We start from the raw sequence: 27,208 nt of genomic DNA, 5'->3' as shown, positions 1-27,208 counted from the left end.
TTTTTAACAAACCCATCCCCTTACTTTTTATTAATACATTCTATTCCCCTAGGCTAATAGTATCAACATTGCAACAATTTGTTCTTATAATGTGTTCGTCTTTTCATTGTTGAACTCTGCACCATCCTGTTCTCACGGAAATGTTCTTGTCCTTGGCTCCCATTCAAATACACGGTCATCTTTTCATGGATCTTTTCATGGTTCCCATCCAAGGAGCATGCGCAGGCATAGCGTCACCCAGTTCAGTTTAGTTATACGAGAGAGGCCCAAATACGTACTAATGATAGAGGTCAGAAGACAAATATTAGTTTCTCAAATTAAGTGGTTGCACTGTATACCACCCACCTCTACTCTATCCCGTTTTATTTATTAATACTTATTCCCGCATTGGCATTAGTAAAACAGCTTGTTTTTATATCAGCTAAGCAGGTGTCATGCATGTGAGCCTTCAAGCCTCCATTTTAAAAGCTTCTGCTCATGCGCAAGAATTTCCCTCCAAGCATTAGCTCATCATCCTACGTAGATGTGGTTGACGCATACGCAAAACAAATTTCCCATTTAAAGCGGCATTAGTCCTTCCTCAATGTTATCCCCATTAGTATATTCATACGCAAGCTTCACTAACCCGCGTGTTCATGTGGTGTGTATTAATTTTCACAAAACTTTATTAATAAGTTGTTAGTGAGTTAAACGAGTGGATTGCTTCCGAGCAAGTCTCCTTTCAATGAGTCCTTGCTCCATCAGTGGTATGATCACATGGCTGTCATAGATAGAATCCATCTGATCCTTTCATCTATTATAAAAGTGTAAAAAGCCCCAGGGTTAGACTGTGACAGAAAATAGACCAGTGGGGCAAAATAAAAGTGGCCCCATTATCGAATTCACAAGCTAAAAAATCGAACATGTTTGCAAATTGGGGTGGGTTTCAACTTGTAAATGCATACTGTATAAGTGTTTTGCACGGTATGGAAGACTGCATGGTTTTGAGCTTGTGAAAGGCAATGTTTGTTTTAATATCAGGAAAACCAACAGTAAAAACAGGCCTACTGTGCCATAAAACGTGCCCACAAACGCCATAACACAGCCCACATACTAATCTGTCATACCAGCCCCTGAGCACTGCCTGATTGCCTTACAAGCCAATCTAACTCTGAAAGGCCTCCGACAATGACTAAGCTATTTAGGTTTCACCTAGACAGTGCATGTGCTGTCTCTACAAGACTTTTTGTTTATATATAGAGGGCTTACAGCCCACCCATAGCTCAACATTTGTTAACTTCAGCGTCACTCTCATTTCCTTCCTCCCCGTTTGTCTTGGCATGCCTGCATCATGTCTTTTTTGTATCTGCCACACCCCAGGAGCATGGACCAAGTACTTTTGTCCTTCCACTGAACCCATTTTTGGAATTACTTTTTTGGGGGGGTTCAAGCACTCCATATGAGTGCTTTTGTTTTTAGGCCATCTCCCATATCACTGTCCATGTAGGTTCTATTAACCCTTCCATGTTACTTCTTTTCCCGCCCACCCACCTGCCGAACAATGTAAGCAAAATAGCTCATGTATAACAGTTAATAGGTCCGTCATTGTGGCCCAGAGTACACATATCCTTACACAGTAAGTTGTGACTGTGATTCTGTGTGCCTACTGTGAGAAGTTGGCCTGGCATATGCTGGTCACTAGTTAAAGTGGCCACCTTGCACCAGTCCAATTCGACTCTTATGGTAGATAGGTTTAAGACAACCTTTTAAAGAAAGCTATCCTAGTGGTAGCTGTGGAGAGGAGCCTTCAGGCTAAGTCTCAGAGGAATGTAAAGCAGCTTGTTTTACCTTATAATCTCTTGAATTACCAAATGAAAGGACACCACACAGGTATATATATCAAATATATATATATATATGTATTACTAGACACACTCTACTAATCTCTTTATGAGATTAGAAGCCAGGAACACATTCAAATATCAACGTTTCACAATAAGTTAAGCACAAATATGGCTGGGGCCCTAGGGGCGTAGCAGACCATATACTAAAAAAGAGTTTTAGGAATGTCGACTTGCAAGGGGACAAGGCCTAGGGCCTTTAGAATCGCTGGGGCCTCACTAATCCACCCAAGGCAGCTAAGTAAAGGACCCACGGGAGACGCGCGCGGTGTGAGAACACAGCCGCGGGTTCCCTATTGATTTCAATGGAGCAAGTCGCGGTTGGAATTTTAAAGTTTTAGGGTACTTCGGGAAAGTCTACAAGCAAGCCACTTACAAGGTAAGTAATTCGAGGGCCAACACGCACAGGAGCACCGGAGTGCACGAGTTACCTCACCCATGGAAGCCGGGTGCATAGGTGTCTTTTGGTGTCGGGTCGCGTCGTCGTTTTCAATGGAAGCCGAAGAAGATTTGCTGCTTGCGAAGACAGGAGAAGTGTCCGGTGGAATCCAAGGCTGGATTCAGAAGAAAGAAGACCTGAAAGCAGAAGGTCACTTGCCAGTGACCCGGGGCCAGGAAGATGGATGCCCACAGTCGTCCGGTGATTACAGGTGATCAAGGGTGTTTTGACTCTTCAGCCACGAGGTCCAGGAGGCATCGACGATGACCAGGAGCTGGATTCGGAGTGTCCCATGAAGTCTGCAGCTTATTGAGGTGTCGGCAACCGGATTGGAGCCAACAAACCTTGGCAACAGCAAGTCTTGTGGAAAATGAAGAAAGTCAGCGGTGCAGACCAGCAAGGTCTGAGGGACTCACCCAGCAAGGGTAAGTCAGGGCAGGCCTGGAGCAACCAGAGGAGCCCTTTGGTTTGATGAAAAAGTCTTCGGGGGACTCACAAGCCAATGGGCAAGGGATTGCAAAGATGCCTTGTGAGGATTCACTTCACAGGAGCCCACGGTCACTCAGGATGAGGTAGGCCTCTGATTTTCAATGGAAATCCTGCTGTAGGCTTGGGCCACACGTGGTCCAAAGCACAAGTTCGTAGAATGTTGTGAAGGGGTTGCACTTGACAATAGTGCACGGTATTCGGGTATTACTGTTCCTCATCACTCGTGGGGTCCACTCGCCTCAGCTTTGCTGGGGACTCACAATAATAGCCGTCGAGAAGTCAGGAAATCCACTTCCGGGGCTGCAGGGACTTCGGGCTCCAGCGGGAAAGTTTGCGACCATTGATTGAAGTTTTTGGTGCCTGCCAAGCAGGGGAGTCACTCCTTGACTCCAAGGGAGATTCTTCAGTCTTCCAAAGGTAGTGGAACATCGAAGGGCCAGGATTCTTCTTGTAGAGCGTCGTCCAGGGATATCTAATTTGCAATGGCAAGGTTTCCCTATCTTATACTAAAGGAAAGGGAGGGACTAACTCTATGACCCCTCCGATGGGAGGGTCAGGGGAGTGGGTGGCTACACCCACTTCCCTTTGTCCAGTTTCGGGCCAGAACAGGGGCAGGTAACCCCTGAACCGGTTTGAGCTGGTATATGCACAGAGGAGCCTATTGCTCCCCCAGTGCAGGACTTCAAAGCACTCTAGGAGTGCACCCACTCAGCCCCAATACACTAAATCCTGTCTGGAAGGTGGTTACACCTCCCTGTGACAGGATGCCTATTGTTGGGCCTCCTCCATTGTGAGTTTCAGTCAGCAGCAGGAGGGCATCCCAGTGTCTGTGCTGGTGGCTTCCATTTTGTGATGCCAGGGCTCTTTCAGATTTCAACCGTGTTTCCACAGTAGGTACATGTCTTCCCCTCTAGAAGGGTGGGATCATACTCCCACACCAGTTACTGGTGTGGGGGTATGATTCCAAGTTGTTTGACACCAAACACAACATGTTTTGATGCAGTCATCCCAAAGTTAGCATTTACCGGTAGGCTATAATGCACTTAAGAGTATATGGTTTAACCGCATCCACAAACAGCCACAGAGAATAGACTCTGCCAGCTGCAGAGGGGCCCTGCTAATGCAGAGGCACCCCCTCACATTGTAAACCAAGCACCCTGCCCTCAGGATTGATAGGGCCTGCCTTAGGGGTGACTGATAGGTTGATATGGGTGTGTTTGGTGAGATATAGGGAACCTATACCTCAGTAAGGAGTGCTAACACGACCTCATCCAGGCTGCAGTAGCAGGCCTGTGGTGTCAGATTTAGTCTGCTTCCCAGGGGTGGCATAATACATGCTTGAGCTCCTGGTGGGCCTGTGAAGTACCCATGCCCTTGGTACCTAAGGTACCATATACTAGGGGCTCATAAGGTACCACAGTATCCAATCACTAGTGCATCTAATATGCACTCCACGTCGTTTAGAGAGAACAGAGAGACTGGGGCCCTGATTAGCAGGGACCCAGTCAGGCTATAGCCAGAAACCAGTGTTAACAACAGAAAAAAAGTGGGGGCAACATAAGTGCAGATCATACTCTCCTATACCTACCAAATAAAGAATGCTGCAACATTATTTCTTGTCCCGCAAAAATTATTTACTGAATAAAACATTGTTTCTACTGCTTTCTTCTACTTTGTCCAACATACAGTGCTCACCAGTCTTGTGCCCCTGTGAAACATTGACAATACAGGGGCGTAACACAGGCCCCCGCATCCCCCGTGGTGCGGGGGGCCCCGAGCTGCAGGGGGCACCCTCAGCACAATGACCAGGCCTGAGCGCTCCAGATTAAATCCGGAGCAGGGGCCCCTCCGTGTACATTGCAGGGGGGCCCCTTAAAATTTTGTTACGCCACTGTGACAATACACTTGAGAGTGGCTTCTCTTCATAGATTAAGGACAACATAAAACGTTTAACTAAGGCTCTGACATATGCATTTGACTGCATTACTCTAGACCACTGCGCTGTATGCCACTGCACTCTACGAGATTCCACTTTACGCCACTGCACTCTACGTCACTCTACTCTGCACTACTATAGACTACCACTGCACTGTACGCCACTCTACTCCACTCTACACCTCTCTACTCTACACCACTGCACTCTACGCCGCTCTAATCTACACCTCTCTACGCCACTGCACTCAACACCATTCTACTCCACCCTGCACCACTCCACTCAACTCTGCACCATTCTATTTATTTATTTTTAACATTTCATAAAGCGCGAACAAATGCCCGCAGGCGTCTCGGCGCTGTACTATGCACTCTCTCCTTTACTTGGCTTCTAGCTCTTAGAGGTTAAACAACCATGTTTTGAGCATTTTTCTAAATAACAGGAGATTTGGGCTAGATCTAATGGATTGTGGCAGTGTGTTCCAAAGTTTCGGGGCAGCCACCAGGAAACGCCTGTCTCCCCAGTTGACTAGTCTGGTCCGAGGTACCACTATATCGTTCAGTTTGGTTGATCGAAGTGGTCGAGGAGGACAGTACGGAATAAGCTGATCTTTCAGGAATTGAGGGCCTTGCGAGTGTAGCGATTTGTAAACTATACATAATGTTTTAAATTTGATTCTATTCCTGATAGGGAGCCAATGGAGGCTTCTCAATGTGTCAGTTATGGGTTCAAACTTGGGGATACCCAAGAGGAGTCTGGCCGCCGCATTCTGTACTGTCTGCATTTTCTTAATGACCCTGGTTTGAGCATTGATGAACAGGCCATTGCAGTAGTCCAATGCAGACAGGACTAGGGCACTTACTAAAGTCTTGCCTACACTCTTGGGAAGAAATGGCAGGATCTTTTTTACCAGGCGTAATTTATAAAATGCTGTAGAGGCCGTCTGGTTTGCATGAGTCATAAAATTCAATTTATCGTCAAAAATGACGCCTAAATTTCTCACCTTCGTGGTCGGTTTAGGCAAAGCTCCAAAAGATACCGGCCACCATATCGAGGACCAGTTGGGGTTGAGATGGCCAAAGGTTACCACCTCGGTTTTGTCGGAGTTCAGCTTCAAACAGTTTGCTGACATCCACTGTCCGATGGCCTGCATACCTGTTCTAAAACTCTCCGCTTCTGTTTCCCCATCGTCTCTGACGGACAGGATCAACTGGGTGTCATCCGCATATGAGGTAAGGTTCATCCCATGTGCTTTGATCGTCTTAGCAAGGTCCGACACGTAGATGTTAAATAGTGTCGGACTGAGGGATGAACCTTGAGGCACCCCACATGGCAAGGACAACTCTGCTGACGTGAATTGTCCCAGGACGACTGCCTGTGATCTATCCGTCAGGAATGATGTTAGTAGTTTCTTCGCTAGGCCTCGCACGCCCATGCCTTCAACACGATCGACCAAGGTCTTATGGTCGACCGTGTCGAAGGCGGCCGATAAATCTAAAAGCACTAGCAATGCTGAGCCTCCTTGATCTCGTATTAGACGAATATCATCCGCTACTTTGATCAGAGCCGTTTCTGTTCCATGAAACTTGCGGAATCCAAATTGAGTATCATCGAGCCGATGGTATTGCTCGATAAATTCCGCAAGTTGAGCATTCATAGCCTTTTCTACTATTTTGGCTAGAAACGGGAGGTTGGCTATAGGCCTGTAATTTTTTAACTCTGTTTTATTCAGGCCAGCTTTTTTCAGAAGTGGCTTTAGCAAGGTCTTCTTTAAAGGGGAAGGGAAGATACCTGTGCGGAAAAACAGATTACAGATTTGAGTTATAACTGGCACCACTGTGTCCAGTAGTGGGAGAAGGGTTTTCACGGGGCAAGGATCTAGAGATGAGCCGGACTTAATGGATTCGATAATGTCCTCAGTTTGTTTTTCTGTGATTTCCGCAAACTGTGGAAGGGTGTTTTCAATATGTGGTTTTAGCATGTTATCTGTGTTTTGAGTATCAGTAGAGTTGAATACTGAGAAGATATCATTCACTTTAGTGAAAAAGAAGGATGCTAGTGAGTCACAGACACTTTGTGAACAAGGGGGGTTTAAATCAGGGACATCTCCTACAAGCTGTTTAGTTATGTTGTAGAGCTTTTTATTAGAGTTTTTAGCATTTTCAATTTGCTCGCTGTAGTACTTTTTTTTGGCCTCTATGATCAGGAGTTTATACTGAGTTTGAAGCTTTTTATACATATGTTTGCTTTCATCGTCATAACTTTTCCTCCAGTGTCTTTCTTTGTTTCTACATAGTTGTTTGTGTTCTCTAAGTTCTTTTGCATACCAGGGTGCTGAAGGGGTGCTTCTGTTCCTGGACATTCGTTTGACTGGTACTAATTTATTAGTAGCCTGGTCCAGCCAAACTTGATATTGGTTTGTGGCTATTTCTGGATCCGTAGACAGGATGGGCTTAGAATTATCTAATGCTACCTTAAGGTTCGGAATATTAATGTCTTTCCATACCTTAAAGGTTTCCTGTCTGGGAGTGGGTATTTTAACAGTGGAGGTGTCGCTAATTTCTATAGTACTTAGTACCAGGTGATGGTCAGTCCAAGTCATTGGGAGGACGTCAGTGATTAGGAGATTATCTAAATTGGTATATATTCCATCTAATGTATGCCCAGCATTGTGGGTAGGTCCTGTCACCAATTGTGACAGGCCAAAGACCTCCATTGCCGATTGTAGGGATATAGTGTCTTTATCCTCATTACAGTCCAGATGGAAATTAAAATCTCCTAGTAATGTTATGGATTTCTCAATTGCAGATGTTTCTAGGATAGTGGCAATTTCTGTGAGAAATCCCAACCGGGTTTCTGGTCGTCTATATAATAGTATGCCTCTGAAGTTATAAGAGGGCGATAAATAGATATTAAAGTGAAGCGCCTCACATGTGGTAGTAGGTATTGCCTTGATGTGAATTTTAAGGGTGTCTCGTGCAATGATTGCTATCCCACCTCCTCTTTTGTTAATTCTGTCTAGCCTATATACTTTAAATCCCTTTGGGACGGCTATAACAAGATCTGGGTCCGATGTTTTATCCATCCAGGTCTCTGTCAAGAACATTATATCGATGTTCCTGTCCAGATGTTCTACTCTACGCCCCTTCACTCTATGCCTTGCCACTCTAATCTACTCTTCACCACTTTACTCTAAGCAACCCTATTCGGAACCACTCTACTCTACATCACTCTACTGTACACACTACTCTACTCTATACCACTGTACTCTGCACCACTCCAGTTTATGCCACTGTACACTACACCACTGTACTGTACACCATTGCAGTATACGCCGCTCTTTACTACTGCATTCTGCGCCACTGCACTCTACGTCACTATACTTTACTCCGCACCACTGCAGTCTATGCAACTGCACTCTACACTGCACCATTCCACTCTATGCCACAGTCCACTCTATGCCACTCCACTCTACTTTTCTCTGCACCACTCCATTCTATGCCACTCCACTCTACACCACTCTAATTTTCTCTGCACCACTCCACTCTAAGCACTGCACCCTACGCCACTCTACTTAACCTGCACCAGTTCACTCTATGCCACTGTACTCTATGCCACTCCACGCCTCTTTACTCTGAACCACTTTACTCTATGACACTGCACTCTAAGCCACTCTACTCTAAGCCCCTCTACACTGTACTCTTCGCCACTGACTTTATGCCACTCTACTCTGTACCACTGCAGTCTACGCCGCTGTACTCTACACCACTGCACTCTATGTCACTGCATTTTCCACCAGTCTACTCTACTCTGCACCACTTTATGTCACTGCACTCTACTCTACACAACTCTACTATATGCCACTGCATTCTATGCCACTACAGTCTGCACCACTGCACTCTACTCTGCACTACTCTGCTGCACGCCAGTGCACTCTATACCAGTCCACCCTATTGTACTCCATGCTTCTCCACTCCACCGTACGCCACTCTGCACCACTCCACTCTGTCACTCCACTCCGCTGTGCTCCACTCTACACCACTCTACTCTATGCCCCTCCACATAATGCCACTCTACCCCAATCCACTCCACGCAGTGCCACTCTACTCTACACCACTACAAGTCATTTTTCTTCACTCCACTCTACACCACACCATTTTAATCTACTCCCCTCTGCTCCACTCCACTCTATGCCACTCGCTTCACTCTACTATATGCCACTTCACTTTATGCCACTCCAGTCTACGCCAATCTACTCTACCCCACTCCACTTGACTCTACTCCACTCTATTCTATGCCATCCTCTCTATGCCACGCCACTGGATTGTACGTCACTCCAAGCCACTCTACTCTCCTCCACTCTATGCACTCCACTCTATGCCACTGCGCTCCACTCCACTATACGTCACTTTATACCATGCCACTCTACCTCACTCTACTCTACAGCACTCCACTCCACTTACTGCCACTCCATTCTATGCCACTTCACTCTACGCCACCCCAAACCACTCTACTCCACTCTACGCCGTTCCACTCTATGCCACTCCACTCTACACCACGCCTTTCTACTCCACACCACTCTTCATCATGCTACTACACTCTAATCTGCCCTCTCCACTCTGCTGTACAACATGACTAAAAGACATTGGCAAAGTGAATAGCTCTTGCATAGGCAAAACCTACTGGCTTTGCCAAAGCTTGTTTGGCCTTGTGTCCAGAATGGCACGTCCTATCTATACCAGTAATTTCCCTTCTGGCACTGGCTGGCCTGCTCCTACGATTGCAGTTCTGCAAAATTAATCCCAGAACTGATAACGGCCTTTAATTTACATGAGGTCTAAACAACGTTGACTCGTATACATTTAGACTCCTGGACCATGTTCTTCCAAGCACCTTTCTGAGTCTAGAGTCACTAGTTCACCAGTATCCTTTCCTCGGCACTCCATTATTGAGTAAAGAGTTTCCAACTTATTTAAGTGTATGAGTTCAGTATTTAGGTGTTGGTCTGGTGTTATCTCTCAAGTGTGGGGCCCCCATGTGCAGCTATCTGTCCCCCTCTTTGCTGCCACTACACACATAAGCGCAGCTGCATGTGCACAACAACACCGTACATGCAGCCCCTGCCAATCAAGTGCAATGCCAAATCACTCTCCTCATGGGTCACACTGCATTTCCACACGCATTAGCGCTATATAAACTCAATACCAAGACACAACGCCTAACACGATAAGAACATAACACTGGTCATCACACACAGCAGCAAACGTCTTCCTGATAGGAAGGCCAGGCATGGAACCCAAGCCCTTCAGCCAAGAACAACATGAGAGTGGCGTGTAACACATTCACCGTGCGCTTCAAAGTCAAGACAGGGGAGGTAGGCGCTATATATATCCAACTACAATGCAATACAGTATAATTCTGCTCACCCTGCCATCCAAGATGCTCTGTGCACACAGCCTATCTTACACACTTGTTGCTTATGTACCCTCTCGAATGAATAGTGCGCTGTGCAAATACACATAATATATGTACAGCCGCCTTATCCCCATGTACTTTGTATACAGCCTCACTGCTCGCGTGCAGCCTCCATCACTCCTGTGTGTTCTGTGCACACAACCTCACTGCTCGCGTGCAGCCTCCATCACTCACATGTGTTCTGTGCACACAGCCTCACTCTTCGTGTTCAGCCTCCATAACTCCCATGTGCTCTGTGCACACAACCTCACTGCTCGCGTGCAGCCTCCATCACTCACATGTGTTCTGTGCACACAGCCTCACTCTTCGTGTTCAGCCTCCATACCCCCATGTGCTCTGTACACACAGCCTCACTGCTCACGTTCAGTATCCGTCACTCCCATGTGCTCTGTGCACCCAGCCTCACTCTTCGTGTTCAGCCTCCATACCCCATGTGCTCTGTGCACACAACACTCTTCGTGTTCAGCCTCCATACCCCATGTGCTCTGTGCACACAACCTCACTGCTCGCGTGCAGCCTCCATCACTCCCATGTGTTCTGTGCACACAGCCTCACTCTTCGTGTTCAGCCTCCATAACTCCCATGTGCTCTGTGCACACAACCTCACTGCTCGCGTGCAGCCTCCATCTCTCACATGTGTTCTGTGCACACAGCCTCACTCTTCGTGTTCAGCCTCCATACCCCCATGTGCTCTGTGCACACAGCCTCACTGCTCACGTTCAGTATCTGTCACTCCCATGTGCTCTGTGCACCCAGCCTCACTCTTTGTGTTCAGCCTCCATACCCCATGTGCTCTGTGCACACAACCTCACTGCTCGCGTGCAGCCTCCATCACTCCCATGTGTTCTGTGCACACAGCCTCACTCTTCGTGTTCAGCCTCCATACCCCCATGTGCTCTGTGCACACAGCCTCACTGCTCACTTTCAGTATCCGTCACTCCCATGTGCTCTGTGCACACAGCCTCACTGCTCACGTTCAGTCTCTGCCACTCCCATGTGCTCTGTGCACACAGCCTCACTCTTCGTGTTCAGCCTCCATACCCAAGTGCTCTGTGCACACAGCGTCACTGCTCACGGTCAGTATCTATCACTCCCATGTGCTCTGTGCACATAGCCTCACTAATCCCGTTCACCCTCCATCCCGTCTGTGTGCTCTGTGCACACAGCCTCACTCTTCGTGTTCAGCCTCTATACCTTCCAGGTGCTCTGTGCACACAGCCTCACTCTTTGTGTTCAGCCTCCATCCCTCCAATGTGCTCTGTGCACACAGCCTCACTCTTTGTGTTCAGCCTCCCTACCCCCATGTGTTCTGTGCACACAGCCTCACTGCTCATGGTCAGTATCTATCACTCCCATGTGCTCTGTGCACATAGCCTCAATCCTGTTCACCCTCCATCCCTCCTGTGTGCTCAGTGCACACAGCCTCACTCTTCGTGTTCAGCCTCTATACCTTCCAGGTGCTCTGTGCACACAGCCTCACTCTTTGTGTTCAGCCTCCATAACCCCATGTGTTCTGTGCACACAGCCTCACTCTTTGCGTTCAGCCTCCATACCCCCATGTGTTCTGTGCACACAGCCTCACTCTTCGTGTTCAGCCTCCATACCCCCATGTGTTCTGTGCACACAGCCTCACTCTTCGTGTTCAGCCTCCATACCCCCATGTGCTCTGTGCACACAGCCTCACTCTTCGTGTTCAGCCTCCATACCCCCATGTGTTCTGTGCACACAGCCTCACTACTCACGGTCGGTCAGTATCCATCACTCCCATGTGCTATATGCACATAGCCTCACTAATCCCGTTCACCCTTCATCCCTCCTGTGTGCTCTGTGCATACAGCTTCACTACTCGCGTTCAGACTCCTTCCCTCCAATGTGCTCTGTGCATCCAGACCAGATTCACTCTTCGTGTTCAGCCTCCATCCCTCCCAGGTGTTCTCTGCACGCATCTTGCCTCGCACACACTGTCAGTCAGTCCTCAGCCCCCGGCTCCTCCCCCGGGGCTGCCATCTAAACACACATTAACTCTACGTCCCCACATCTGGGCTCGGGTTGCGCTGTGTGTGGCACTTCCACACCCACCCCACCACTCGCAGATGGTCGGTGTCCACAGAGGCAGAGCTGGGACCACATAATGTAGCGCCAAGCGGCCCTGTGTGCGCGTTACCCTGTGTCTGGCTTCCACACAGGGTCTTCCTGCAGCGGTCCCAGATCCTGTGCCCACGCCATGCCCCTGCGAGGGCTGAGGGGTGCTCTCTGGTGCCTGGCTCTCGGCCTCCTATGCGGTGGTTGTTGTGGTACGGGAGGCCTGGCCCACAAATACCAGGAGTCCAGCCTGGACGACATTCAGAGGGACATGGAGCGCGCGGTGCAGCTCCTCAACAGGAAGAGCTTCCTGCCCTGGCAGAGGGAGCAGATCAACCAGGTGAGGAAAGCCCGGCCTGCTGGAGCGCGCGCTGACGAGGCCCTGCGCGTGCTCTGCGACTGCGACTTAAGGTCTCTGTGTAGCTATTGTGTGAGGTATTTGCCCGTGTCGTATCTGGGGCTTTCCTGCGTGATCCCCGCCTGTGACTGGGCCTTGACTTTCCACTATGGCTTCTCCTTGGGTGTGGACTAACGACCAGAGCTGCTGAGTTCGTAAGTGAGGAACCAGGTTCGGGTCCCAGAGTCGATTCAACATCCAGTGACTCTGGGCGAATCACTTACTCTCCCTGGGCCTAAAACGAATCTGACCTTTTATAATGTTATTGGATGCTCGGGTACAGTGCTCCAATGCGGTATATACACTGCAAAAAGATGGGGAAAACACCCTGTGTATACCAGATGTTTAGTGAGTAATCTTTCCACGAGTGACTTCTCTGTAGAGGCTGACTGTATGGTTAATCGTGTCTTCCCACATATGCCTCTTTGTGACTCCCTTCTCTGTCCCACGGTCACTGACTTAGACTCATAGCTGCTGGGTGACTAATTATTCCATCGGTGGCTGCTCCGTGCACCATACGGCTTCCCGTGACTTTCCTCTGCTCTGAGGCTTCTCTGCGCCCCCTGCTGCTCTGTAGCTTTCTTCCTTGTCTTCAGTGCATCCATCTCCCTGCCTGTCACTCCTCGGTGTCTTGTTTGGCTGACGCGGCTTCCATCGGTGCCTGCTCCGCGACTTACCTCTGCTTGTGACTGCACTGTTCTGAAATGTCCGTTTATGTTTTTTGCTATTCTTTGACTTTCCTCCACTACTGCCCGAGGCGTCCCTGCTACACGCCGCACCTCTGCGCACACACGGCAGTCTCTTCTGCCTGGCCCTTCCAGTCTCACACACTGCCGCGCTGATAAACTTCCCTCCGCCCCGTGAGCTCGTGCGCTGCTCCTGGATATGTGTGGCCCCTCACATGAAATACCGCGGGGGTCCCAGCCCACGGTCTCACAGAACGTGGCGCCCTGGGCCATGTCTATGGCTGCCCTGGGCCTTCCCAGTGAATTGTATTGTGTCTGCGCTGTGGTTGTTCTGTGACAGTGTGGCTTCCATCTTCCTGTTACATCACTCCTGCCCCCCCCCCACACACACACACACACACACACATACACACACCTTTTCGGCTGCTTTGAGATATTACCTCCTCAGGACGTTTTGACCCCTGTAAATAGTTTGCCCGTGGATTCCCTTGTGGCCACTTTGCCTGCTCTTAGCGTCATAATTAGGGCAAGAAAAATTTGGGGGGGCCCTGTTCAGACAGCTTTGAATTTAATTACCGAATGTCAGATAATTCAAGGCCCGTGCACACAATAATTGATTCTATGTTAACGGTTGAGATAGAGAAACAGAGAGAAACGAGAAAGAAAAAAGGTTCACTTTCCCAGGGGCCCCTTGGACGGTGGGGCCCCGGCAGTTGCCAGCGATGCCCATGTCTTATGTCGCTGCCTGCTCTTTGACTTTCACCAATCCACCCAGTCCTGAAGTGACTGACTCTCCGGGTGTGGTGTGGCACACTAACATTCCACACGTTAAAACACCTATCACTCTGAGCAGTGGCAGACAGACAAGCACCAGAGGCAGCTGAGACCCGGAACAATAGAATTATGAGATTTTGCGGCCGGTATTTACCAGATAATTATGGATCTGCTGCTCTTGCCACACAATCCACCAGGCGGTGGATAATTTGCAGATTTCAACAAACACGTTTGTTTCTAGTTGAAACGGATAAAGGGATCATGAACGGGGGAGGATGGCTGGAGAGGTAAGACTGGTGAAAACAAAAAGATAAGGTATGGGAGGAGAAACAGTGTTAAGGGAAAAGGACCTGGCGGGTGAGAAGAAAGTCACCGGTGGGGAACGGAGAAAGATGAAGAGGAAGTAATCAGTTGTGTTCTAAATAGCATTACACACCTCAAAGCTGCAGTTTCTAAGCGCTGCAGGTAACAGTATCTTTCTTTACCCAAATCATGGTGCTCAATTTACTAATTGTGTGGCGGTTTAAAGGCTGCCTTGCCGGGATTGAAGCTCCTGCTACCATGGTCAGCAACAAACGTTCAGCTCACTGAGCCATCCATCCTGTTTATGCCAGGGCACAGAAAGAAAGACAGCGATAGGCACAAGAGGAAAATGGGGGCTTTAGGAGAGGTGGAGATGAGATGCAAGGTGCAAACAAGTAAGAGAAATGAAAGCAAGAGAGTGAAAGAGCTTTGCTAGGAAAGGGTGTGTGTGTGGCACTTTGCTGTCACTTTTGGCAGGCACTTGCCACACTGCAGACACAAAGATCCCAGAGCAGGATGTTCAGATGTTGCAGAGGAGCAGCCCCGAGGTGTCCGAGTCCTAGGTGTCACAGAGGCCTGGTATTTAGGAGTTATGTAGAGAGTACGCACACACATTCGTTTTTTAGGTCTCGCCTGACCCAGCGCATGCGCTGGTCTGGCGAGACTTATTGAGAGGGCTCCAAAAAGTGCTACCAGGCCAGCCTAGAGCTACAGCGCATGTGCGCGGGCGCGCGCGCCACGCTTTACCGCCATTACTTTCACTTTTGCGGCCACACGGCCGCTTTGATGTTTGATCGCGATCACTTGGCATAGCCAATAGGTCTCGCTTTTGGGACCTTATAAGTATTTAGTTATGCAACTATTGCATGGCTAAACACTTATAAGGTCCCAAAGACGAGACCTATTGGTTATGCCAATGCTTGTTTGTGTTGTGTAAAGACTCAACATGACACTGACATTTTAGTCAAATTGGCCTATCAGGCAGCCTGGCAGTGCCAGAAGAGCTGGTCTGATAGGTCAATGTGTTGGCTGTTTGTTTTGCTGTTTGTGGGCCTGTTTTAAGGCCTGGATGGTTTTTACTGTTGATTTTCCTGATATTACCACAAACGCTGACAGCAGCAAGCACAAATGCATGCAGTCCACCTTACCTGCAAAACACCTACACAGCGTGTCTTTTCAAGTGAAAAACTGCCAGAATTGTAAGTGTGGCCCAGGTTTTTCCCTATCTGATTCACTAATGAAAGTCACGTTTATTTTGGTGCCTGGGCCTATTTTCTGTCCCTGTCTGACCCTGCACGGTGGCAGCCGCTTCAGAGCTTTCAGATACGGTGGAAAAGCCAACCAGCGGAAGACAGCAGGATTGCTGGTTGAAAAAACAACAGCAAACTGTGTGCTGTTTATTACACAAGGCAGCCTAGTTACATCTTTTATCTGCTTTCATCCTTGCAGCCTCAGATAGCCATCTGACATCAAAACAAATCAGAGTTCCCTTTAAAAGATTTAAAACATGTGAGGCTTTTTTTTTTTTTTATACACGTGAGAAATTTTAAGGTCTTTGCGTAAAAATTTAGGAAAACGGAAAGAAGAGAGAGGCGAAGGTGAAAAAGAAAAGTGAAAATAAGATTTAATTCATTCTAAAGATTATCACTTGCTCATTAAGGTGGGCTTCAGGGGTTGATGTGGGAGGAATGATAACAAGCATTGACAAAGCCAATAGGTCTCACCTATGTGAGAGCTATTGGCTTTGGCAATGTCTTTTAGCTATATTGTACACGTGGCATTGAAGAAAGAAGAATGGAATTGATTAGAGTTGTGTAGGGTGGAGTGGTATACAGTAGAGTGTCATACAATAAGGTGACATAGACTGGAGTGTGGTGAAGTAGAGTGGCATAGAGTGGAATGGTGTAGAGTAGAATGAAGTGACATAGAGTGGTGTGGAGTACAGTGACATTGTGTGGAATGGAGTGGCATAGAGTAGAGTGAATTAAGTGGCTTAGAGTGGCATGGAGTGGCGTAGAGTGGAATGGCACAGCGTGACATAGAGTAGAGTAGAATGGCATAGAGTGGTGTGGACGAGAGTGGCGTGAAGTGGGGTACAGTTCAGCAGGGTGGCATTGTGTGGAGTGGCGTGGTGTAGAGTAGAGTGGCATAGAATGGTATAGAGAAGAGTGGCATAGAGTGGAGTGGCGTACAGGAGAGTGCAGTCGAGTGGAGTGGTGTATAGTGGATCAGAGTGGAGTTAGTGGTGTGGAGTAGTGTGCAGTAGTGTAGAGTGACATAGAGCAGTACAGTTGTAGGTTTAAGTAACTAAAGCGTCAATAGAGACAGCAGATAGGCTGAAAGCTACATAAATAAGAAGGTGTATGCTTGTGTTAAAAGTAGGAAAGCATATTGCTCGGCCAGGAATAATACCATAAGGCATGGGTACTCACAAACATTCGCTCGAGGTCCAAAATTACGGTGTGGTTTGTGGCCGAGGGCCGCACCAGTGAGGATGGGGTTAGTTGGGGGCGGGGCTAGAGAAAAAAATCTAAATCTTTCCCAAACAAATCAAAGTGGTACTGTAACCTTGTAACGACTATGAGTGACACTTTCTCGCTAGCAAAAGCAAGCATAATGAAACCTATAAACATCAGAGGAATACATACGATTTAGTTTACAGTCCTGTTTAGCATCTCAAACGGGCTTTTACAGACTATTAAAACAGCAACATTTATTTATCCTTCTACATTTGAGCTGGCAGCAGACTAGGAAGACAAAAAGCTATAGCTGGAATGTTTGAACTCATTCTTACACTGGTAATTACTCCGGCCCGACACCATGCATCGCTTTTTCCCTCACTATAATGTTACAGAAATGGATTAACTTTATGCAAACACAACGATGGGCCACGTTTTTAAAACACATAGGGTTACTGATGTTCACATTCAGAGGAGAACGACGGAGCAAACGGGCTGGGACGACGATGGTTCGCAATAGGCTGGTCCCTGCCCACAATTGCACAGACGAGATAAAAACTGCAGAAGGGAATGCACCCAAGTACCAAAGACTTACTTTTTTTTGCAGTATGAAAATCCATACATTTTTCCCTGTCTACTTAACTGCAGAATAGACCAGTTCAGAGAACTGTACAACATATTTTGGATTTAATCACACACCATAATTACAAATGACATTTATACACTGCAAGTCATAAGCAACATGGCAGGCGCGCAACGCCCATTGGGGTCAAAGGGCTTCAGCCTTCCCCCCTGTTGTGTGTGTCAGCCTGGCTGAGACAGCATCCCGGGCATACACACAGCTGCACCCGAGTACTTCACAGGTCTTTAAAAGACCATTTACCTGTTAATGAGGCTTTGTTGTTTTTCACCTCTTCTTAGCGCCCCTGCATCTCCACTCTGCCTATTGCTGGTATCGCCCGGCCCCATAGAGCAGAGTCTCTTAGAGTTTGCGCTGCTGCAACCAGCGGTGTTTGCTGACACTATTTAAAAACAAGCATTGGCATAGCCAATAGGTCTCGCTTTTGGGACCTTATAAGTATTTAGTTATGCAGCACAATATCCTTTGTGCAACAACATCAACTGTTGCATGGCTAAACACTTATAAGGTCCCAAAAGCGAGACCTATTGGCTATGCCAATGCTTGTTCCACAGGTTATCACTGTCTGGGCAAAGGTCTCACCTCATTACCAGTTTAACATCCAAATGCAGTCATAAGCATCTGAAAGATGACCAGTCAACCGTAACATAGGGCCTTCCACTGCAGGGCAAACAGATCACCGTGATTTTATTAATGTTTGTTCCGTTTGAGTTGGAAACATTTTTGTTGTTGTTAAAATCTGTAGATTGTATAGCAGATGACGAATTATGTCGATAAAGTCCCACAAATCCATAATTATGCAGAAAACACGGCGGCCAAAAATCCGCATAATTCCGGTGGCTCCGACTGTAACAGAAAGAAGTAGATTAAAGTATTGCAGCGGGGGGAGGGGCAGGATGGAGGTTAGGGCAATGGAGGGGGCACTCGGAGGGGGGAAGAGGAAAGAGACATTTTCAGCAATTGGGATGCAGACAGAGCCCTCCAGGGCAGCCCACTGTCCCAATCTGAGCGGTCACTGGGCCCAGCGCTTCTACAAAATTGTTGTGCTGTAAACTGGCTGCGTGATTGTTTGTGGGAGACTTTGTACTTCAAGCAGACCACGCTGCCAAAGTAAATAAATAAAGAAGCGTGCCGCTATAATTAAAGTAAATTGCAATTACTAGTTAAAATATAAAAGAGGGCGGTGTGCTGCCTTGTAGGAAAGCACGTCGTGGGTTGAATAGGGGAAAATCATTAAAGAAAACAGTGCTCATAGACTAGATAAAGCAGACCGTGTAACACAGGTAAAAAACCTTGTTGAATAATTTGGTAATCTATTGCGGAAAATCCTAGTAGCCCATACAATGCTATACCTCTGGAATAGTGGTGTGGGCGCTCTCATTAATATGACATCCGCATTTCACAGGGAACTGTAAATCATGTCCGTTGTTTACTGTGAAATATGTTTTTTTCAATACCACTGCATTTTGCGCTGTAAAAGTATACAAGCACATATATGAGTGTGTGTGGGGGTACATAAAAAATATACATATAGACTTAAAATATATGTAGCTGTACATTTTTTATATGTAAAAAAACTTTTATTATAATCAAAAGCTCTTGGCTAATGCCAGATATAAAAGTTAATTTGAAGTTCCATATGTGGGCAGGCTCTCCTTTCGGAGTGCGACATCATAGAATTATTAGCTGGATCATGCGAACCAAATCTCTCAAGCTACTGTCTTAAGATCTCGTTCTTTGATTTTTTTCTCCCCTTCCACTGAAAAGGCCAGTGTCACCTCAGTGCATAAGAGGTGTGCAGCACCAGCGAGCTTTGTTGCAGCGGGAGGAGCACTGTTCCGTAGAGCAAAGGATTCCACAGTAATTCTGTCAGGATGAGCAAATGCTTGGCAGGGCACATGTTTCCCAAATCAGACGACATATAAGTTATGAGTTTATTCCCGCCCGAAACTAGGCTTGACTTGTGTATTCCGGATAGATACCAAGTATAAAAGGTTTAGCCACTTGACATTTTCACAAACTATCGAAACATTCAAAATCCATTTTATTGTTTTGAGTTTCACCGAGGCAAATGAACAGTGAGCTGTGTTGGAAAGAACAAAAAACACGGGTTACATAATGGGGTAGATGGGATTTCACACACACTGGCTGAATCATTAAATTGTAGTACAGTGAGGTGAACGCTAGCTGCGGACATCCGCAAGTCACAAGTCCAAATCCCAGTAAGGACAACTGAGTCCTCTATCAATCTAACACTGGTAAACGTAGGACCGTTCAATTAACGAAGAACTACCCCGGTTAGTTACACACCTCTTAGCAGCAAAAGTGTGAATGAAGAACTATTTTAAAGAAAAAAAAAGGATTATATATTGCACTCCCTTGGTTTTTAAATGCTGAGCTGCCTTTCATACAGTTCTCGCCTTAGAGTGATGGTTGGAGGATGGACGTCTAAGCGCACGGTGATGGGATTTCTATCCCTGAAGTATGTGGGATGTTAGGTTATAGCAGGATTGAAGTTCCCAGAGTGGCAATGAGGCACCTTTAGAGGACAAACCTAAATTAAAAGTAAGATATGTGTTCTGCTGGAATTTTGAAAATACACCACCATGAATAGCAGAAACCAATTTCAAGAAATGCAAATATAAGCCAGCATGCAAAAACCGACACAGACTTGTTTTAAGCCTTAATGTGAATAGATGCAGTAAGAAATCAGATTAATAAAACACCAAGAACAGCAAGACTGTCAAAACCCAAGAAAAGACGAGACAAATGAACCTATAAGGTTTTATAGGGAGGCCGTGGGGCCGCAAAAGTGATCGCGATCGTGATCAAACATCAAAGCGGCCCTGCGGCTGCGAAAGTGAAAGTAATCTCGGAAAAGTGCGGCGCGCGCGCCCGCGCACATGCACTGTAGCTCTAGGCTGGCCTGGTAGCACTTTTTGGAGCCCTCTCAATAAGTCTCGCCAGACCAGCGCATGCGCTGGGTCAGGCGAAACCTAAAAAAACCACAGGTACGATGTCTGCAAGGTCTGCGGCCGTACTATGAGTACCCGTGCCATAAGGCTTATAAAATAAAAAAAACTATGTTGCTAAAAGACAAGGAAGAAAAAAGGACTAGGAAGAACACATGTACCTGGGCCGTGCTCCAAGGAGGAGCTGACATAAGAAAGGAAAGGAAGCCAAAGGAGCTAAGTAATTAAAAGGTAGCAAATAAGAATGATAACAAAAAAACTGATGGTGTGCTGTGGGTGGGTTGTAATAACACTGAATTTTAAACAATACGTCTGGCAGCGCAGCACACTAGCTGTGTAGGTAAGACCTAAAAATGATAAAAAAATTGGGGCTATAATAAAGTAGGGTGTGTGTGAAGAAATGGAAAAAAATAGGGTCAACATGGCGTAGATATAGAAGTGCGTATTGGGGTCTGGGACATGTGACACAGCTCCATTTACTTTGTAATGTACGAAAAGGTCTCTATTGTAACTCACCTCCTGGCCCTGGAAATAATTGTTTTCTAAATACTGTGTTTATTTCTAGGACGGCTATGTCTGTTTCACCCCCTCTACATTGTATTCTAGTTATCAATCATCCTGGTGGTGCACATGCATATACTCTCAATATTGTACTGTAATGTGAGCTTGTTTAATAAAAACAGTTGAAATAAAATAATATAAAGAAGTGCCTGGGTGGCTTTGCGCTAAGGCAGATCGCAGCTCCACTTTTCAGTTTCAAAGAAGAAGAAGCCCATGTGTCTCAGTCATGCCTACAAAATTATTATCACATTTCAGCGGTCATACCAAAGTAATGAAGGAGCTATGAGTAAGATGGAACTATATCAAGATTGCTTCTTGTTCACTGTTGCTATCCAGGCTGCAATCTTCACTTTGCGGCTGCCTGTGGCCCACGCAGGGGGCCACTCAAGAGGGCGGCCCTCTAGTGCCATCTGGGCACCAACCCACCCCCCTCTCTAAGGCAGGGACTCAGGGAGGAGTCCCCCCCACCCTTGCCTGTGGCTCGCTAGGCGCGTCACTTCTGGCGCGTCGAGGATTAGGGGAAGGTATATAGGCCTTCCCCCGCCATTCTGGCGTCCTCTTTTGCGCCAGACACGCCGTCTGTGTCCATTGTCCTGCGTCAGTTCTTCCGCTGTCGAGTCCTCGCATTAGCATAGTTCCGGTGAGTGCGTGCAGGGGTATTGTTAACCCCCTCCCACACAAGTCTTTCCCCTTCAGTATAGGGCTGTGTGGGGGGGGACAGTCGAGCGGCGTGGTTGGTGACCCGAGGCCCCGCGTGCAGTAGGGGTCGGGTTTTTGGATGTCAGGGCTTCCTTGGTCTGCCCGTGTGGGTTCCTTGTCAGTGAGGGCACAGCAGAGCACCGGTGGTGTAACAAAACGTGAGGGGACCCCCCTGCAAGGTATGTGGAGGGGCCCCTTTGGGGCTCAATCAGGAGCTCCCGGGCCGGAGCATTGTGCTGAGGGGGCCCCCTGGAGCTTGGGGGCCCACCGCTCTGCAGGGGATGCAGGGGCCTGTGTTACGCCCCTGCAGAGCACGAACCTAGATTTATTGCTTTCTGCGGTTGGAGCCTTGGCAGCACGGGTGGAACTGGGCAGGGGCGGAAGTTGCGGGCCATGTGCTGCGGCCGCCAGAGGTGTCTTTGTCTCGGTCGCGGGTGGCATGTGAGCGGGATCTATGGGCCCGCGGCCGGGTTGTGTGGTGTTGCTGGACCCCATTAGTTGGTTGCGGGGTGTGGGGAGGCTGCCACGGGAACGGGTGGGCCCTCCTTGTCACTGCAGGATCCATGGTGCCCTGCCTCAGCAATTAGCACGCTGGGGCGGCAACAGACGAGTGCGTGGGCACCGGTTGCAGGTGCTAGGCACGGGGGAAGGTGCCACGAATGCACGCCGGCCCCACCCCCCCAATGGCAGCAGCCAGGCCACCTCCGCCCTAGCAAACCATGTAGTTAGAATGCACGGCGAGTCTCGGGGGCTTGTGTAGCGCGTGTCAGGGCATGGTGGGGCAAGTTCCGGCATGAGTGCCTGCCATATTGTATTTACAAAGTTGATTAGGAGGATCTTGCTGAGGGCACGCAGCATGCATGCTGATTTGATGTTGCATTTATTTACCTGCAAAACCGACGCCCCTCCTCTTGGGGGGCCCGGGGCATTTCCGCTGGCATGCAGCCGGGCCGGGGGCCTTTGTGGTGGCATCTGCTGGCGAGGGGTTACGGCGACCGCCGGGAGGTCCGGTGGCTGCTGTATTCGTTCTCGTTGAGAGGTAGCGCGGGCAGGGCCGCGATGATGTGCTCCCTCTTCAAGCCAGACCGGTCGCGCGCATGCCGGGTTCCAGGGTCAGGAGTTCGAACCCCACGCCAGGTGCACTCCAATTCTTCTGGGTGATCGGCCGACCGCGTTGGCATACAGTCGGATAAGGCTGCCGGTGTGGCTCTAGCTTGGGCCAGAGCGTGGAGTGAATAACTGCTTAAGGGAGCTCATCTTTCACATGGCAGGGGAAGGGCCAGGCTCACCCTCCCAGTCCGGGCTGCGCTCTTGCCCTGCAGCGGCAGCCTAATGTTGGTACACACACTGGGCCAGTACAGGCCTCTTAAGTGATGGCGCCCAGTGGTGTCAGGGTGTTTGTGCACTGGAGTGGTGTAGGTGTCCACCGCCGTAGCAGACCACGTCTTGGGCCCGAGTCGGACAATCACACAGGGTGATGGGTCCATTTTGGTTGTGTAAGGCTGCCCGGGGGGGGGGTTGCGCAGCGGCCCGCCCCTTTGAGGGCGGCCGCCTTAGTGCCACAGGAAGGCACAGGGGTGGGAGGTCGTGTCCCTGGGTTTGACCAAGGGAGACCCCAGACAGGTAGCTGCTTCCGGCGGGGAGGAGCAAAGGGGGGTACATATGCTGTCCCCGCCCCCTCCTCGCCCTCTTGTCCGCTCGTTCGCCTTGTGGCTGGATGCCGTTTCGGACGTGCGTGCTGCGGAGGCCGACTTTAAGTGTAGGAGGTTAGTCAATCACCCCAGCCCACCCCTTTATCCTGTGGCCCCGATATGCGGGCCAGGCCCGGGCGGGACCTTGTCCCATTAATAGATGACCTGGCCTCCGGAAGGTCCGCTTCCGCCGGCACCAGCATGGCGGGGGCCAGGGAGTGGGACGGGGGTATGGGCGAATGGGGTGTTTGGCCTAGGAGGTGGCAGCCGGGCAGTCCTGCACGGCATCCGCTGTTAGCTCGGCCCTTGGTGCCACCTAACTCGTGGTAGTGGGCCCGGCTACAAGGCACCACGTGGCATCAGGCGGGACTTTAGGTGCGGGGGGGCCCCGACGGGTAGCCCATCGGGGTAGAGAGCGGCCGACCCTGACATCTGCGCCGAAGGTTGGGGGTATCCTTATGGGAGCCAGTGGGACATCCGACGCGTTGTGGGGTGGGGGCGGAGAGTCGCTTCGCCAGATGTTTCATCTGTTCGGCGGCGAGCCCCACGGTTTGCGCCATGGTGAGTAGGCAGCCTACCTCTGGCATCAGCGCCGAGGGTCGGGAAGGTTAGAGCGGCGCCAGGCACACCTGGCGCGGAGTGGGGGGAGTGGCAAGTCGTGGTGCCCCCCCCATGTTGTGTTCAGACGAGCCCCCGGCACCGGCGCAGTGGGGAGGGGAGTTACAGACGGAGCCAAGCTTGGGTACAACAGACGATAGCAGGGGGGGGGGAAGCAGCGAGTCGCGTTGCCCCCCTCGTTGCATCTGTGCGGCTAAGCGCAGCTCTTCATCGTAAATGTCCTCTATCACGCTGTTGTTTCTTCCCCTTATTTTGTTATTAAAGTATTTCGTGCCCCTCTCCTGATTAATTTTAGTTGGCCTAATTAGTGTGGGGGCCCGAGGCGTGAGGGGGTCGAGCGCTTACCCTGACATCGGCATGGTGAGGGTTCGAGGGCGCCCACGGGTGCTTTGGGCACATTCAGGGAAAGCTATCGCGAGCTAGGTAGTCGGTATTTCGGCTGCCGAGTGTCAGCTTTAGGGGTGAGTCGGACTTGGGCCTCGGACCGTGTGAACTTTCGTGTATTCCCAAAAGTATAAAAAGTACATGCATGCTCGCACTTTTTGCTTCCTTTGCTAATCGGAACCCCACAGCATTATAAATTCCCCTCGCGTTTCAGTCTTTGTTGCTGGCCAAAAGTCCTTTTTAAGACACTATTACGGTAACCGTCTTATCAATTTTAGTTACAACATTACGGACAAAATGTATTTAAAAAACCACCACCTGGCGCGATTTGATCCTAAGATTATTTAGGACAAAAAAAAAAAAAAAAAAAAACTGAATTTGGGGGGTCCCCGTGATATACACCTGCCCTGACAGCCTTTTTAGGGGTAGAATGGAAGCTTGACAAACTAGAAATTATGGAAAATTTAAACATAGTAGCCCCCATGTTGCATGTCAATCTATCCACTAGGTGGCGATATTACCACAAGTAAGCACATTAGGCTGCACCCGTTTGTTTAGGGGCAAATAGCAGCATTCAGAACACTATGGTGGTCAGACTTCACTGTTTCTACAGGCAGAAGTGATAGTAAGTTTCGGATACATTCCTGAATGTCAACAGTTTTTTAGAGGAACCTCCAAGGGTTCTTGGCAGAAACATGTATTTCGACACTTATAGAATGGCTGACTGATTGGACGTGATGCAAACTTTCTTGCACCGCAACAAATACTCTCACTGTGTAAGGAGAGACAGAACAGGAGTGAACATGTAGAACGTGTCATCATCTGGCCAGCCGCATTCAGTGCTGGAATTACCCACAAAGTAGCCCGGGAGAATAGTGATAATAAATGTCCCGGAAGAGAACGCACCAATCACTATTTCGAGATTTAAATATCACCCTGCTCGTGGTCTTTGCCTTAACCATTAATATCAGTAGGCGTGTCTTCAATGCAGCGGGGCTCTCTTTGCAGGCCTAACCACGCGGTACCTGTTATATTGCTCATCGCGCTATTTGTTGGGAGTTGGGCGCATTGTTTGCTCAGGCCGGGGGTGTGCTCAGGCCAGGTGGGCGGAGCCAATAAAATATAGGCGTGGCCACGAGGAGGGAGGCAGTTCCCAGCCAGACGAGCATGCACAACCAAGCCGATGCGGGTGGGTCTGTTACCTGGGCCTACACCACGCGGCGTCAGTAACCACATTCGGCCGCTGTGAGCGGCAACGTCGGATGCCGCTGTGAGCGGCACTTACGGGTCCCGCCATATCATTGGTGATGAGGGAGGTCTGACCCCATGTGGCATACCGCGGCGGCCGCGCACAGGCTGAGAATGCAGTGCTACTGCTGCATCACCGCCACGTCACAGCGACAGTTGTGCTTGTGCTCTTGGGATGCGCAGGGCGGCACGTTTACAAATAGGGCGCAGGGCGGCATGTTTACACCTCCGTAGGTCCACCCGCGGGGCCTGTCTACAGTATTTAGCAGGGCTGTCCATTGATCGCGTCTCACCTGGGTGGCTGGCGGTCACCGCTCTCTCTGGTACTTGCAGGGGGGTTGGGCCCACCCCAAATGGTCACTCGGCTGTTTTCAGTGAATGTCTCTTATGCGCGGAAAGATTGTGGCTGGTCTAGCATTCCATTGTCCGTCAGTGGTTCCGGTTAGGAAGATGGGATGCCAGGGTGCGCAGTAAAGAAAGGAGCGGCAGGAGTAAGTTAGAGTCATAGAGTAGCATACAAGTGGGAGAGAGAACGAGTATACGTTGAAAATTAGCACAACACCGTGTTCATAGCCCCCTTCACCAGAGTGATCAGGTACAGGCTTGGGGGACACTTGTAGGAATACAGCCATGTTGGGGCCACTGGGTGGCATTGGCTCTTAGGAACGTTCTCCCTGGGCTTGTGATTTATTTGTACTATGGATTACTTCCAGAGTTCGATTGTATGCATGTACTAGTGGCTGATGCATATTTTCAACTTGCACATTTCACTCAAGCATTTGATACTACCATGCTAGGTGTAGCGATTCACCCTTTAGGGCATATTGGGAGTGTAAACGTCACTATGTTTAGCTAGTAGAGTGCTTTAATCAACTATTATTTCATACCCTTCACCTACTGTGCGCGAATATATCGAGGTCACACAAAACTGGTGACCCATAGGCAACGCCGCAGAATTCGCCACAGCAGCAACCGTCGTGCTGCCACGGGTTCCGAATTTTGATCCTTATACTCAATTTTGAGGCCACAGATTCCTGAGCTTCGGGAATGCTGAGTGGGTAGTGTGGTTTTGGTTGGCTACCTTTAAGAGTTGCCACGGGAAGAAAGATTACGTCCTTGGAATGGCAGGGAGATGGGCACTCCGCAGCACGGCAGGAGTATGTATGGCGCATTATATGGGGCCGCCTTGTGTCAGTCCGGACAGTGTTATACGAGTTAAGCACTTTACGTGCTGAATTGTGAGGTCTTTTGGACACAGCTGGGCCGGTGTTAGGGCAAGGAGATTGGGGCGGTCACAGTCCTTCCTGCCCGGGTCTCGAAGTAGGGGCGCAGTCACATGGACAGAGCTCCTGGTTGATGCAGATCTTGAACTTATTGCCAGTTGGGAAGGCACGACGTAGTGGGAGACATCAATGTTCGTTCATACTCCAGTTACCTTCAGTAGACCTTCCGCCCATTTCTCGCGCGCTCCTTACCTC

At 49.0% G+C, this 27,208-nt stretch overlaps 1 protein-coding gene across 1 annotated transcript in view; it reads left to right on the top strand.

Moving 5' to 3' along the window:
- The first annotated feature begins 12,263 nt into the window (after positions 1-12,263).
- Positions 12,264-27,208, top strand: part of LOC146790116 (uncharacterized) — a 61,100-nt gene continuing 46,155 nt past the window's right edge. Inside the window, exon 1 of the mRNA XM_085628474.1 lies at positions 12,264-12,638. Within this exon, the coding sequence (XP_085484600.1) occupies positions 12,441-12,638 (198 nt within the window). The 5' untranslated portion in view covers positions 12,264-12,440. The remainder of the gene's footprint in view (positions 12,639-27,208) is intronic.

The sequence above is a fragment of the Triturus cristatus genome, chromosome 10, assembly GCF_964204655.1.
Source record: "Triturus cristatus chromosome 10, aTriCri1.1, whole genome shotgun sequence".
Taxonomy (NCBI): Eukaryota; Metazoa; Chordata; class Amphibia; order Caudata; family Salamandridae; genus Triturus; species Triturus cristatus.
The sequence above is the reverse complement of the archived record's forward strand: the minus strand, read 5'-3'. Positions and strand labels throughout refer to the sequence as shown.